We start from the raw sequence: 13,402 nt of genomic DNA on the forward strand, positions 1-13,402 counted from the left end.
ATTTCACTGGCTTTGCATGAGTGAAATCTGAGCCCAACTATAACGTTCCTGTAACCTTTGTTTTTTTTTGTGAATTTCTAAGTTTTTTACATTTTATTTCCTAACTGTAACGTCCCTGTAATCTTTGGGCTTTTTCTAGCCCATCTGTTACCTCCAGTAATCCCCACATAGTGGGATTGCTGAAAGGTAATCGCAGACCAAGATATAGGCAACAAAAAAAACCGATTTTCCTATAGAAACAAGGTTATATATACATACATACATATATACGTTCCGGGGTCCAGCATAGGCATGAATATTTTATGTTTATGACTTCAGTGAGGATACCTATGATGCATAAACCAGATTTACAAGTAAGCAATATTTTCTTGGCGTGTGTGCACATTCTTGTAAACCTAAGGTCAGCTTTGCCAGTCAAAGCAAAAAATATTTGTACAGCATTTGAATTTTAACTAGGTTTTAAGTTTCTCCCTTCAAAATGTGAACAGGGCTTCTCTTTAGGACATGAACTAGCAAAACTATACAGTTGAAAAATATTTAATTTTTTTATATAAGGAGGCAATCCTATCTAGGGACGAGTACTGTAACAAGTTATTGGTTTTCGCTTTTAGTTTTATTTCCTGCAACAATAGATATGAAAATATTTTTGTATTTATTTTTAACTGTTGAATTCCCATCACATAGTGTGGAAAACCATAGTCAATATGGTATAAACAGTTGCATTGTATGAAGCTTGGATCACAGTGCAGGTCACATCTACTGCAGATAAGATGCTCACCAGTACGCGTTACTCAAAACAATTTTTCTTTCTCCAGGTGCTGATTGAGACTCTTGGGGCACTGGGAGCTCAGTGCAGATGGGCTGCCTGTAACATTTACTCCACACTGAATGAGGTGGCGGCAGCCCTGGCAGAAAGTGGTAAGGGATTTCACTTGTTTTCACCATCAAGCTTTTTGTTCTACTCCAGTGGACTAAAAGGGGTTACGCTAAGGCATAATGGTAATTTTAATAGGGTTTTATTAATCTTTCAACCTCCACATTCTTTCAGCATGATTTATTCTGCCACCTGTGCTCCTTTCGTTTTTTCTTTGTGAAGTGGACATACTAGAAGGATGCCATTAAAGACCATGTTCAAGTGTATCATTCCATGGTATATGCTTGTACATTTTTCTGTCACATATAAAACTTTACAAACTCTACCAGCAAAGTATAAAAATGATCTTCCAGCGCCATATTCTGCATAACTAAATCTACATTGTTCATATACTATGTGGTTTTCAGACCAAACAGAAAGCACACTCTGTTTGCATTGTACCTCACACGTTACTTATGAATCTGAATGGCATGGGACTTGTAAATAAGGAGTCCAGTGACAAATAGCATTCTTTGACCATAGCAAGGACTTTACCAACTATTCAGTACTACAGCATATTCTGTATAATTTGGGACTTCACACATTTTTTGATTTCAGCAATATAAAGATTTCTAGTGGCTACTTCTGCCTGTGGATTCCTCACCTGGTAAATAGTATCCCCAGGCCAGTAGAATGAATACTGAAACTTTAAACACTCCTCTCCCATACCTGTAGGGGCTGCAGACTGCATCTCAGCACTGGAAACAATACTGATGTGACGCCACTGAAGCCAAAAAGCAGCCCCCCATCCCCCACGACGTCCCTTTCATTTTGCCACACGCTTTGATGTGGATCCAGAGCTTCTCTCCTTGGTTTTTGTCATGTTCGCTGAGAATACTTCTGAGCAGTGCTTCTGGGATATCACTAAAAAAAGTTTTAATACTTACCGCTGCTTGTTGTGCCTTGGACCAAGGCCCAATTTGAGGTCCTATGAGCAGTGTCACTGCATGAACCCCAAGACTGTAAAGGAGCACTGCCCAAAGCTCTTCACGGGCTGCCCCAACAGTCTGACTCAGTGTTGTTTGGCTCTAGGTCTCCATCCATTTCTCATTCCTCACCATCTTCCAGGTCCTTCAGAGAAAACAAGGAACCACCGCAAGAAGAGGAAGCATGGATGGTATTTGCCTCAATGTTAATCAACATCTCTGGGTATTTCACCTCAGCATACTACTCCTTCAGCAGAGTTGTATAAATACTTTATTTCTGCCAGAGGCCATAAAAGTAGCATGTAAAAGCCAACATTAAAAATGCAATTTCATTGTTGCTGTACTATACACCTCTCTTAGTTTCAGAGGGATTCTAAACATAATATCCCTCTAGTATCAAGGCAAAGCAGAAGTAACGAACAGTAAAATAAAACCATCGGCAAAAACCTGAAATGGTCTGTCATGAACTATGGCGGATTTATACACATTCTTTGACCCGATTCCCAATTAAATACTTCAAAATCTTGACACATACAAGATAAAAAATAACATTATCAGCATAGTTCCGCAGTATATTGTACTTAATACCGCTCTGACTTCAGGATTGCTTAGAATGAGATGAACCAAGAAGCTGTTCTCTTGGACAGATTCAGCGAATGCCGCTGGGTCTTCTATTGTAGCATGTTTGTATGACTCAGTGTCATGCAGTAGGAGCAGGTTATCGACCTCTTAACTGGAGTGCAAATGCAAAATGGAAGGACCATTATAAGCAATAAAAAATAAGAAGCTAAAACCATAAACAGTAAAACTGGGTATCCCACGAATGCCCTCCTTAATAAGGCTCAGAGTGATGCAGTAGCCTCAGCTTAGCGAATTTGTGGCTCAAGAAAAAGCAATTGTATACCTGGTATGAAAGGGAGTAGCTAGAACCGTGGACCGGCTCTTTCAGTTCAAATACTGCAACACCTTGAGGATAATAAAACAGGTTACTATGTCGCTGGGGACCCAGATGGCAACTACCAAAAGCCGTAGAGCATTATGCTTTAAAGACACTATCCATCAGCCTTGCCAAGTCTTGCTGACCTCATCCTCCATGCTCTAAGGCGGTATTCAGTTGTGGCGAAAGTAAAATGCTATGAGGTGACCCATTTAAAGACCCTACATGTCTCCCAGTAATGCGTTGTGCCCAGAAGCCTAAACACTGGAACTAGCCATTACTTCCATGAGGTCACATAACCTGAGAAAAAGATCAAAAAATGGTCCTCTGTCTCAGCTACTAATGGACAGAAAGGGCAATCAGTGATGGAAGTCAAATGGCTGACCCATTTTGCTGTAAAGGATTTCAACGGGAGGTTACCAGGTATAAACTTTATGTACAAAGATCTAGCAAGATTGGGCCTAATCCGGTCTAGTTATGGTTCAAAGCTTGGTGAACACTGATGCTCTAGGAGTTTTGCTTTCATACCCTCGTCAATTTATTCGTTCCATAGTTTGTGTAATATCCACTCCCTGAAGCTCTTTTATTACCCTGGCCCTACTTCTTCAGGTAGTGCCAGTGGGGCATGCCAAAGTGCTTCCATTTTGATAATACTGCAGAGACTTGATTTTACAAAGCCATGGCATTGGGGACTTTCCATCGAGCGTTATAAGCTCTACTAGGGTGTACCGATAGATAAATAGCTCAGGTACTGTCCAAATGCGTAGCCAGAATGTCAGCATTTTAAGAGGCAAAAACAATCCTTTGCAGTGCTGTATCAAAGTGAATAGATACCATGGGAGAGCTTGGCGGCAAGTTAAAGACTATTCTAATAAATTAATTTCGGCTTGCACAAGAGGAATGGGATCAGCACTTTCCCTGAGCTCTACTCCATAAGAGGGCCCCGTTGGCAGCTGTAGCCCTATATACTTTGAGCACTGGTGAGATTGAGCCACGTGAGGTAGCTTTCAATTTCCTCAATATGACAGCTGATCTGTTTGGTTATTTTCACTTTTCGACATTTGCGTCCCCCAAGAACCATTATCAGTCAATCTGACGCCTACGTTTTCAAAACATGTGACCTGCTCAATCGTTTTTCCATCATTTAACATCTTTCAGCTAAGGGAGCGGTGGGGTCTAATTACCAATATTTTAGTTTTGACAGTGTTCATCTCAATCCCTCTTTCCACACTGAGGCAATTTATCCAGGAAGGCCTGCAAGCCCATAGGTGTTCTGGACAGCAACAGTGTATCATCAGTGAATATGAGCACAGGGGAGCTCACACCTGCCGATTTCGGAGCATCATGCTTGCGGTCTCATAGCCAATCGAGTACACCTCTAATATACAAGCTGAAGAGATTAAGGACAAGGACACAGCCCTGTTTTACACCTCACCTAATTAGAATTCTACCTGTGAGATCTTCATCCTAGTGCCATCGCACCTGGGTATAAGTATGTGAATGTAGTCTAATTAGGATTCCTAGAAGATCGCCCAGATTCCCATACTCCCTTCGGACCCTCAATAGGTTTTCCCTGGGGATGAGGTCAAAGACGACCCTCCGGTATATAAATGCCACATGAAAATGTTCCTGTCACAGATCAATGTATTTCCAGCTTATTATCTTAAAGCAGAGCACCTGCTCTATGGTGCTGACCTTGCTTCTGACCCCTGCTTGGGTGTCTGAAAGGATGTGATATTCGGTCGAGTCAGCCGAGTCATCCATGGACCTCTGCTCTGTCTCCACCAGTTTTGCCAGTCCTAGTTCTAAGGCCTTTCCTAGCCCCACTGCTACTGGGTTACCTTGAATTCCCTGCACCACAAGCTATCCAGCCCTGTTTCTCCAGACCAAAGTGGAAATGTTGTGGTTTGCCTCTGTCGTCCCTGGTGTGACTTTAGGCCCAATGGGACCATTAAAGTCTCAGCTTGAAGTTGCAGCAGCAGACACCAAACCCCACCCCCAATTGGGCTAACTGCCACTTTTCTTCCATTTGGAACTTGTATTGACCCCCTGAATTTCTGACCGCACTGGTGGCTCCACTAATGTCTACACTGGACCAGCCAGCAACAAAAAAAGTGAAAACCCCATCGGTTTAAGAGAAAGGCCTAAAAGGGTATAGAGGAGGAGAGATACAGCAAGGAACATGCAGCTTCTTTCCATCAATTCTGGCACACCATGCACAACTTATTCAGACTCTTGCAGAGGCCAGGGGCGGCACACACTGACACTGATGGCAGCAGCAAAATGGTCTTTCTGCTGCTACCCCATCCTCCTTTACGGCAGAATTCTGGACACTGCAAAGTGTCAGTTGGCTGGACATTTCGCCTAGCATTGATCTTCCCCCCCCCCCCCCCCCCCCCTATTGCTGGTGCCAGAGGAGGCACACTCTGGCGCAGATGACAGCAGAGTAATGGTCAATCTGCTACCACCTCCATCCTCCGTTATGGCAGATATCTTGGCACTGCAAAGCATCAGTGGGCTGGACATTTCCCCTGACATTGATATTGCCCCATCCCCCAATGCTCACCTCCCTCCCCAGTCTCCCAATTTCTTCTGGGCGAGACTCCGTGCACCCTTCCCTGGAGTGCCTCCAGTACCAAACAAAATCTGCAAAATTGGGGGCGGTCTTTCTGGCCCATCTTCCTGATGGGGAATCAAAAATGTTGGAGACCATGGATAAAAGAGGTTTTTGTTCCTTAAAGTGACCTGCCTCTTGGATAGATTTCCCCACATTCTATGGGACATCGCAGCTATGGCAGTGCCAAATCTGTTGAGCCCCCTAACTGTCCATTTTGCGAAGGAAGTCCCTGATGTATAGGATGCATCCAGACACCTCATTTGAGCTTGGCTCCACACAACTAACTCTGTGGCTAGGACCAAGGGTTCTTCGGTAGCCCTAGGTGGACATGCCTAGCTCAGGTCTATGGGCTTCATGGGATATCCAAGTCTTGTTCATTTACATGTCCTTTGATGGAGGCTGCCTCTTTGGAGGCGAAGCAGAAGCATCTCTTGAGAGTTTTAAAACTGCGAGGGCTTCTCTCCAATTGTATTACCTTCAGTCACCGCAAGGGACTAAAGGCAGTTTAGCAAATTTCAAGACACCTGTAAAGGTTTTCAGTTCCATCAAAGTCAACCCTCTCAGCCCTTCCAGCAGCAGCAAAACCCCCTTGTAGGCCAGTATAGGGACAGAGACCAAGACATGTATTTCCAGACCTAGTAACCTTCCTTCTACTCTTCTTCCTCAGCCCCAGAAGGAAATCTGCTTGCTTTCCCCCCAAAGGAGCATTTGCAGCCCATGGGAGATTCAGTATCTTTCTAAAGCGCTGGAAGGCCACAACATTGGACTAATGGGCTCTTCATAATTTTGAAAAAGGGAATACCTTACTCCTCCAGCAGTCCACTCCCCATATCCTGCCCTTATAGTCCCTTTCAGTGGAGGTTCTTCTTCAAATTCTGCATCAGGAATTGGCAGTCCTGCTGCAGGAAGGGGTGGTAGAGTTGGTGCCAAAGCAGGAAATGAGAAGAGGTGCTGCACTCTGTACTTCCTGGTTCCCAAGAAGGATGACGCTCTTCGTCTGATCCTAGATACCAAGCTCTTGAAATTAATCTCCAGTAGGAATGCTACATTGAGGCATCTAGAGATTGTCAGATATTCATTCCATAGAAGTGTGTCTGTGCATGGAATAGTTTGAGATGCCGTCCCGGGCTCATTGTCTTGACAGTGAAAGTACTGAATACTGTCCCTCAACTTTGCTGAATGCGTTTTTCCACATTCAATCCTGCAGTTGTACAGGAAGTACCTGTACTTTGTGGTTAACTCCACTCACTACCAATTTATGGATCTCCTGTTCGAACTGACCTCAGCACCTCAAGTGTTCAAAAGGGCGATGGCAGTGGTCCTGACCCATTTCGAAAGAGCAGGAAACTTCATATTCCTATACTGTGAGGACTGACTGCCTGAAAGCTGGCTAGTCAGAGATTATGTTGTTTACCTTTCAATAAACAGAATCTCTGCTGTTCAGCTTGAGCTTTTTTATTTGGGTGCCCAAGTCCCTCCTAGAGCCTTTTCAGAGCCTCCTGTTCTTACGGACAGTACTGGACATGATCTTGTTTTGACCTTGCTCTCTTATCCAGTGGATCCGAGACATTCTGGATTTGATTCAGGTGTTTCAGGAGGGGGCTTGGATTCCAGTCGTGGCCGTCCTCTGCCTGCTAGGTCTGCTGGTTTCCAGCATCCTTCTGGTCATGCACACTTGCTCACCAGGGCTTTCCAGTGGTATCTCTGCAGGTAGTTGTTCCATCACGGGAGGGATCTAGCCGTTTGCCATCACTATTAGTTTCATGATCTGCTGGCACAATACAAGAAAAGACAAAGAAAGAGGGTGTTTGCCCATCACAACCAATGTAACCTGGGCAATAGATATAAAATACAAAGTTGTGGTATGACGTAGGGACAAATTGATGTGCAATACAATAGATCGTCAATGAAACAACCAATTTTCACTGGGTAATTAATTTAATTCAGCCAAAATCAATTTATTTTTTAATACCCTAAACCGGTCTATTCCTACAATTTCACTCTGTTATTTCTTAGTCTTTGATTCAATTAAATGACATATGTAACCATAATTATATACACAGAATTATATACAACCACATTATGAAATGTTCCCATGTCACATATTCCTACTTTTTTTTTATTCCATAAGGGAATGTATTGTCCTTTCATTGCTCTTTACTTTGTAAATCCTTTCGTTTCTTCTTGTTTCCTTTTTACTCTGAAGGAGGTGGCTACATAAAAGGTGCAGATGTTATTCTACTTAGAGGTAGCCTGGCACAATGCAGCGGGCCTAATTTGATGGTCGATGAAGAGGCATCTGTCCCAGAGGATGTTTTTCTATTGTTCACTAGCCGTGTGGTGGGATGCTCATCTAGGGGAACTGGAGATTGGAGGCTTCTGGTCTCCAGAGAAGCAGCTTTTTATCAACCTGTTCGAACTTAAGGTGATTTGATTGGTGCACAAGCCTGTCCTCCCTTCAGGCTGTCCAGATCTTGACAAACAATACAACTAAAATGTAGTACATCAACAAGTAGATAGGATTGGTTTATCTGTTTCCCTGTTGAGAACTGGGGCTCTGGGAGTGGATGCACCAGGTTGGGGTCTGGCTGATAGCGAATCATTTGGCTGAGTTTCTAAATGGCAGAGCCTACAGCCTAAGTCAGCATCATCTTGCTAACCATGAGTGGAGTCTCTATCCGGCGGTTGTACAGAACATCTTTGTCCTGTGGGACACCCCCCATGTGGATCTCTTTTCCATTTAAAGAAAAGCCATTGTCTACAGTTCTCCCCTCCAGTATCTGCTACAGGATAATGCAGGGGTTAGGGGAAGGGGATGCGTTTAGATTGAGGTGAAACTTTCAACTGCACTGCACTGCACATTTTCTCCCACTCACTTGCTTCCTCAGGTTCTGAGGAAGATTCACCAGGATCAGGCCGAAGTCATTCTAATTGCCCAGGACTGGCCAGGAAGGGAGTGGAACGCAGACCTTCTGCACCTCTCCCTGTGTTCCATACTATATTTTCCTCTCGGGGCAGACCTCCTCTCCCAATTGGAGGAACAGATCGTCTAACTTCAGTCCTGGAGATTGAGCAGGGAGCACATGAGCTCTTAACAGCTGCCGCAGGGGTCATTGTGATGCTATGCCCCTGCCGACCCTTCAAGGCAGTTTACGGTGGAATAGATGTTTACCTTGGTGTGTGGAGCAGAACGTGGATCCCTTCGAGGCTCGCCTCTGAGGTCTTCAGTTTCTCGCTTTTGTTAATTTATTTTGTTGGTTGCTCCTTTTGAACCCCCTCATAGTTGTCAATTAGGATTAATGTTAAAGACCGGTAAGGTACAAATTGCTTCCCTTCTGAGAAAGTTGAACATTTGATTTTGTTTACCTGTACCTTTGGCCCTTCAGAATTCAGCCAGGGTAAGAGTTACACATGAATCTGCTGAGGAATCTACTTTCTTGACCGTCTGGAAAGGTTTTACTTGAAGTCCATCCAGCCTATATTATATATAGATGCTGTTTCAAATGCAGCACCTGCTTCGTGATGTTTTGGCGGCCCTCATGAAGCATGCTGCAGTTCAGAAGATTGCAGAAGCTACAATGGTTGGGATATGCCTTTATTCTTCCCTAGAAGAGCTCACGTGGTTAATTATTGGTCACATGTTAGTCTGAAGTTGTAAATCATCCCAGCTTGCATGTCAAGCCAAACCATATGATTTGCATCCACCACAGAACGTTGGCGAGACTCTCCCTCTGCCAGTGCTGACCATGAATAAGAATGTTTCTGCCTTTGATTCTTCTGGATCATTTATTGTGTATCGGTGCTCTCTTAAATTGTTTGCCTTTGCAAAGCCGGACCATGCTCATTCCATTTGAGATGGTTTTCACTAAACATTTCCGGTTTTGGAATACAGACCAGCCACTTGGTTTCTGCGTGTAGATTATGGAAGTTTCTATGGCTGCCGGTTTTTCATAAGGCTTAATTTATAAAAGTAGTTATTGCGAAATGGTCTCGTTTTTGGATTGGGGGATTGTGTAACTTGCCTTTTCAAAACTCGACCATTAGTATTAAAGTTGAGAATGTGAAGGAGTGAGAAGGTTGGCTAAAGGACAGCAGTTTACCATAGCAGAGTATTGGCTTCTTCACATTATTAGCTCACACTCTTCATCCTGGCAGAATTATGGCATTTTGTCACCTTTGTTGAACTGGGACTTGACCATTGACATGAGTTGCGCTGTTACTGATCTTCATAAGTTATAGTTTCCTGTTTTCTTGTATTTCTTTAGGTGTTCCTGTCTTCTCGTGGAAGGGAGAGTCCGAAGATGACTTCTGGTGGTGCATCGATCGATGTGTTAATGTTGAGGGATGGCAGCCCAACACGGTGGGTCTTAACTAGAGATCTGAGAATATCTTGAAAGAAATCTGTATGTTTGATCACCAGCTTGGTACCAGAAGTGGTTTGTGCGCCACCTAGTGAACACGTAGTAACATGGGGCCTTCGTGAAGAAAACTTGACACCAGGGCAAACGATTTAAAGTATGGAGGACTATTTTGAATGTGGAATTAGCCTCTACTACAGATATGGATATAATATAACACCTGTTAATTACTTGTTCTGGTAAAATGATTAATGCCAAAGAAGGATTTTTTTTTATTGGGGAAAATAAGAGGTTCATATTTTTAACTGCTGGGGTGGCCATGTAAAATTCCAATTTAGGGCAGGTGGGTGGATGGTAGGAAAGAGAAAGCAGTTAACTGTCCTGGGGTGGTGCGAGACAGAGGCTCATATGCAAGCAGAATTTATAACTTTTAGTTAATAATAGATTGTACTGGGGAGGAGCTACGCGCCGGTCCAAGATGGCCACGTGAGAGCTCGGCTCTGCCGGACCTGTCCGCCTGCCCTAATATCCTGACGATTATCCTGCTTATTGACCCCACCGCCAGTCTGCTGAAGGTGTGCAGTGCTCGTTAAGGTGACTCCGACCCCTCTGCGACTTCGGGGCCCGGAGCAACGCCTCTCGTCTTCTGAGGCCCATCCGTTGCTTGGAGCCTGGGGCTCGATTTGAGAGGAGAGCCGGCCCCTAATGCAACAACACTGGGGCCGAACACCGGAAGTTGCGGTCGAGCCCCGGCACTGGCGTACCGCTGCTGACGGCCGTGAGGAGGGGAGCGGCAGTGAGGAGAGCTACGGTGTGGCCCTCGGCCTGGGAGAAACGGAGCAGATTGCCCGCGGAGGAGTTGTGGAGACTGAGGGAGCGCGACCGGAATAGAGGGAGAGGCCGGTGAAAGGAGATATCTGCTGCTCCTGGCGAGAGTGGGCTGTTGATAGGGAAGCCATCTGCCACTGGACCCCCTCCCCCTGGCCTGGCTGGGAAGTCCTCCGTTGCTGCTGTGATCGGGGCAGAGGGGCCGCTTTGCTCTTTGACTCTGGGGGGGGAGGTGCTGCCTTGTGGGCCTGCCCTGATTTAATACCATCTGTTGGTAGCTGGGAGTCCCGCACACAATGCCTACTCTGTTCTCCTGCTAGGGGCCCGGATGGGCGCCTGTGCTATTGAGGCTCTGAGTTGTGGCTGACCTATATGCAGGAGGCGGTTGCGGAGCTGTGGTGCCTCCCCGCGACTGGTTGTGTGGAGGAGTGCCCCCTTCTGTGCCATTCCCTTGAGCCTCGGTACCGCTGGGCTGTCTCCTCCAGTGGGAGACATGTTGTGGGAGCACCAGTGCATCGTTTGTTGGACGCGGCGGAGGGCCCTGTCTGGGTCGCTGGGCTCGCCGGCTTCTTGACGCTGGTGGTGTGCTACCGGTTGGCCCTGGGGGACTTGGACGATCGGGGAGGCGAGTTTCCGGCCTGGTGCTCCCTTCTTTGCCCTCGCTGCGGCTGTCCCGTAGTGGCGTGATTGTGACCTTCTGGCCCTGCGGCTCTCCTGCGGCAAGCCCTGGCCGTTTTGCCACCCCAGTGGACCAGCGGATTGTAAGTGACTGCAGCCTTCGTGGCTAGACTTCTCCCGGGACTGGTGCTAGGGCTCGGGCGGTTGGGTGCGCTGTTCAGTTCCCATTGTTGCCATTTATTATTGGTCTGTGTAGCGGAGAGGCCGGTGCGCCCTTGGGGCGGTGATTCCGATGGCGACCAAACCAGATGTTGACAAGCAGCAGTCCAAGTCCACCAAAGGGTCCAGGCAGATCCAGACCAACAAGCTGGACCGCTACACAATGCCCAGAGGTTCTCCGCCGGATTTGAGGCGGGTTCAGTCAGCCGGGGGGGACTCTTCTGGCCCGCTGGCTGAGCCGACGCTGCTTGACGTGATGGTGGCAATCAATGGTGTCAAATCGTCCCTGGGACAAACGATGTAGTCGCTGGACAACAAACTGGACACTGGCACTATTGAGGTCAATCTCATTTCGGCACACCTCTCCAAGGCAAGCGAAAAAGTTAAATCTCTGGACATAAAGACCGCCAGCTTAACCGACGACGTGACGTTGCTCCAACAGGCGGTGCGGGACCTCAAGACCTCTTGTGACCTGAAAAATCAGAAACTGGATGACTACGAGGGAAGAGCCCGACGCAATAACGTTCGAATTATTGGTGTACCCGAGAAGGCCGAAGGCCCGCCCCCAGACCTGTTCATAGAGGGCATCATCCTTAACTATCTTAAGCCCAAGGGTCTGGGTAACTTCTTTACACAGGGTGCCGGGCGGGAGACCTAGGCCGAGAGCACCCCCTCGCCCAATGATTGCGAGGGTGTTGAATTTCAGGGACAGAGACGCTATCCTGCAGCCTTCCCGATCGGGAGGCCCCCTGAGATATGAGAACGCTACTCTTTCCTTTTTCCCGGACTTCACACAAACTGTCCAGAAGCAGCGCCAAAGTTTTCTCGAAGTAAAGAAGAAGCTCAGGGACAGGGGTCTGAAGTATGCAATGATGTTCCTGGCCCGGTTGAAGGTGGAGGTGGAGGGGCGAGTCTGTTTTTTTGATAATCCAGAGGTGGCGTCGGACTGGTTAGAGAGTCGTCCCCCGAGCGGGCTGAAGGGGCAAGATAGAGATGGAGGTGGTAGACTACAGGAGCAGGAATGACGGAGACCACAGATTCTATGGGACTTTAGAGAACTGTCAGGTAGTCGGTCTGACCCACGTGTATTCCATCTAGTTTGATCCCATTGACCACAAGCAGTCGCAGACACAGGGTGGGGTAATTTTTCGTGGTGGTGGGGGGGGGGGGGGGGAGACGGGGTCCTGGCTTCCTCCTCCTTTCTACCTTTAGTTAGTCAGTAGTTAGATTATGGGGCGACACACACACTGCCAGTTGGGGATGGGCGGAAGGCACGTGCAGGAGTGCAGGGAGGGAGGTGGGGGTTGGGAGGCCTCGGGATTTTGTTGTCCGAGGGACTGTTTGCAATTTGTTTTGTTTCTTTTACGTCAGGTGACAATGATGTGACTGTACCGCTTCCATACCAGTACAATGTCAAATGCTAGACCAGGATCGGGGATAAATGTGCTTAGTTGGAATGTAAACGGCCTTGGGGACAAAATTAAGAGGGGAATGGTCAGCCAGTTCATTAGAAGGCACTCCCCAGACTTCGTGCTGTTACAGGAGACACATCTCATTGGGAATCGTTGCCTTGCCCGGCACAAATGGAGTTATACGTTGGTAGCACACGCAGGGTTCACCACTGGGTCGAGGGGGGTCGTGTCTTGGTGAAAAATTCCTTTCCCCTGAATATTCAGGCTACTTGGTCTGGCCAGCGAGGTAGATGCATTGGAATATCAGGGCAGTGGGAGGGGAGGACGGTCACCTTTGTTTCCATCTATGTCCTGCCTGGCCTCCAATCTGACACGTTCCTCGATCCGGGCTCTATCTGCCTAACTTTGCCTTTGGGCCTCCTTGTGATGGGAGGTGACTTTAAGGCGGTAATGGATGGAGAGGTTGATCGGCATCCCGCATGTGCGCTGAGAGCGGCTGCTCCCCGATTTTCTAGAAACGACGGGGTTTGTGGATGGTTGGAGGGTGCGCAATCTGAGTGGGGTGCAATATACA

At 46.9% G+C, this 13,402-nt stretch overlaps 1 protein-coding gene across 3 annotated transcripts in view; it reads left to right on the forward strand.

The window, feature by feature from the left end:
- AHCYL2 (adenosylhomocysteinase like 2) overlaps positions 1 to 13,402 on the forward strand; it is a 484,174-nt gene that overhangs the window by 280,507 nt on the left and 190,265 nt on the right. For all 3 annotated transcript variants that reach the window (XM_086918893.1, XM_086918894.1, XM_086918895.1), the window contains exons 5-6: positions 816 to 918; positions 9,659 to 9,753. In XM_086918893.1, coding sequence (XP_086775019.1) covers positions 816 to 918; positions 9,659 to 9,753 — 198 coding nt within the window. The remainder of the gene's footprint in view (positions 1 to 815; positions 919 to 9,658; positions 9,754 to 13,402) is intronic.

The sequence above is a fragment of the Lissotriton vulgaris genome, chromosome 1_1, assembly GCF_964263255.1.
Source record: "Lissotriton vulgaris chromosome 1_1, aLisVul1.2, whole genome shotgun sequence".
Taxonomy (NCBI): Eukaryota; Metazoa; Chordata; class Amphibia; order Caudata; family Salamandridae; genus Lissotriton; species Lissotriton vulgaris.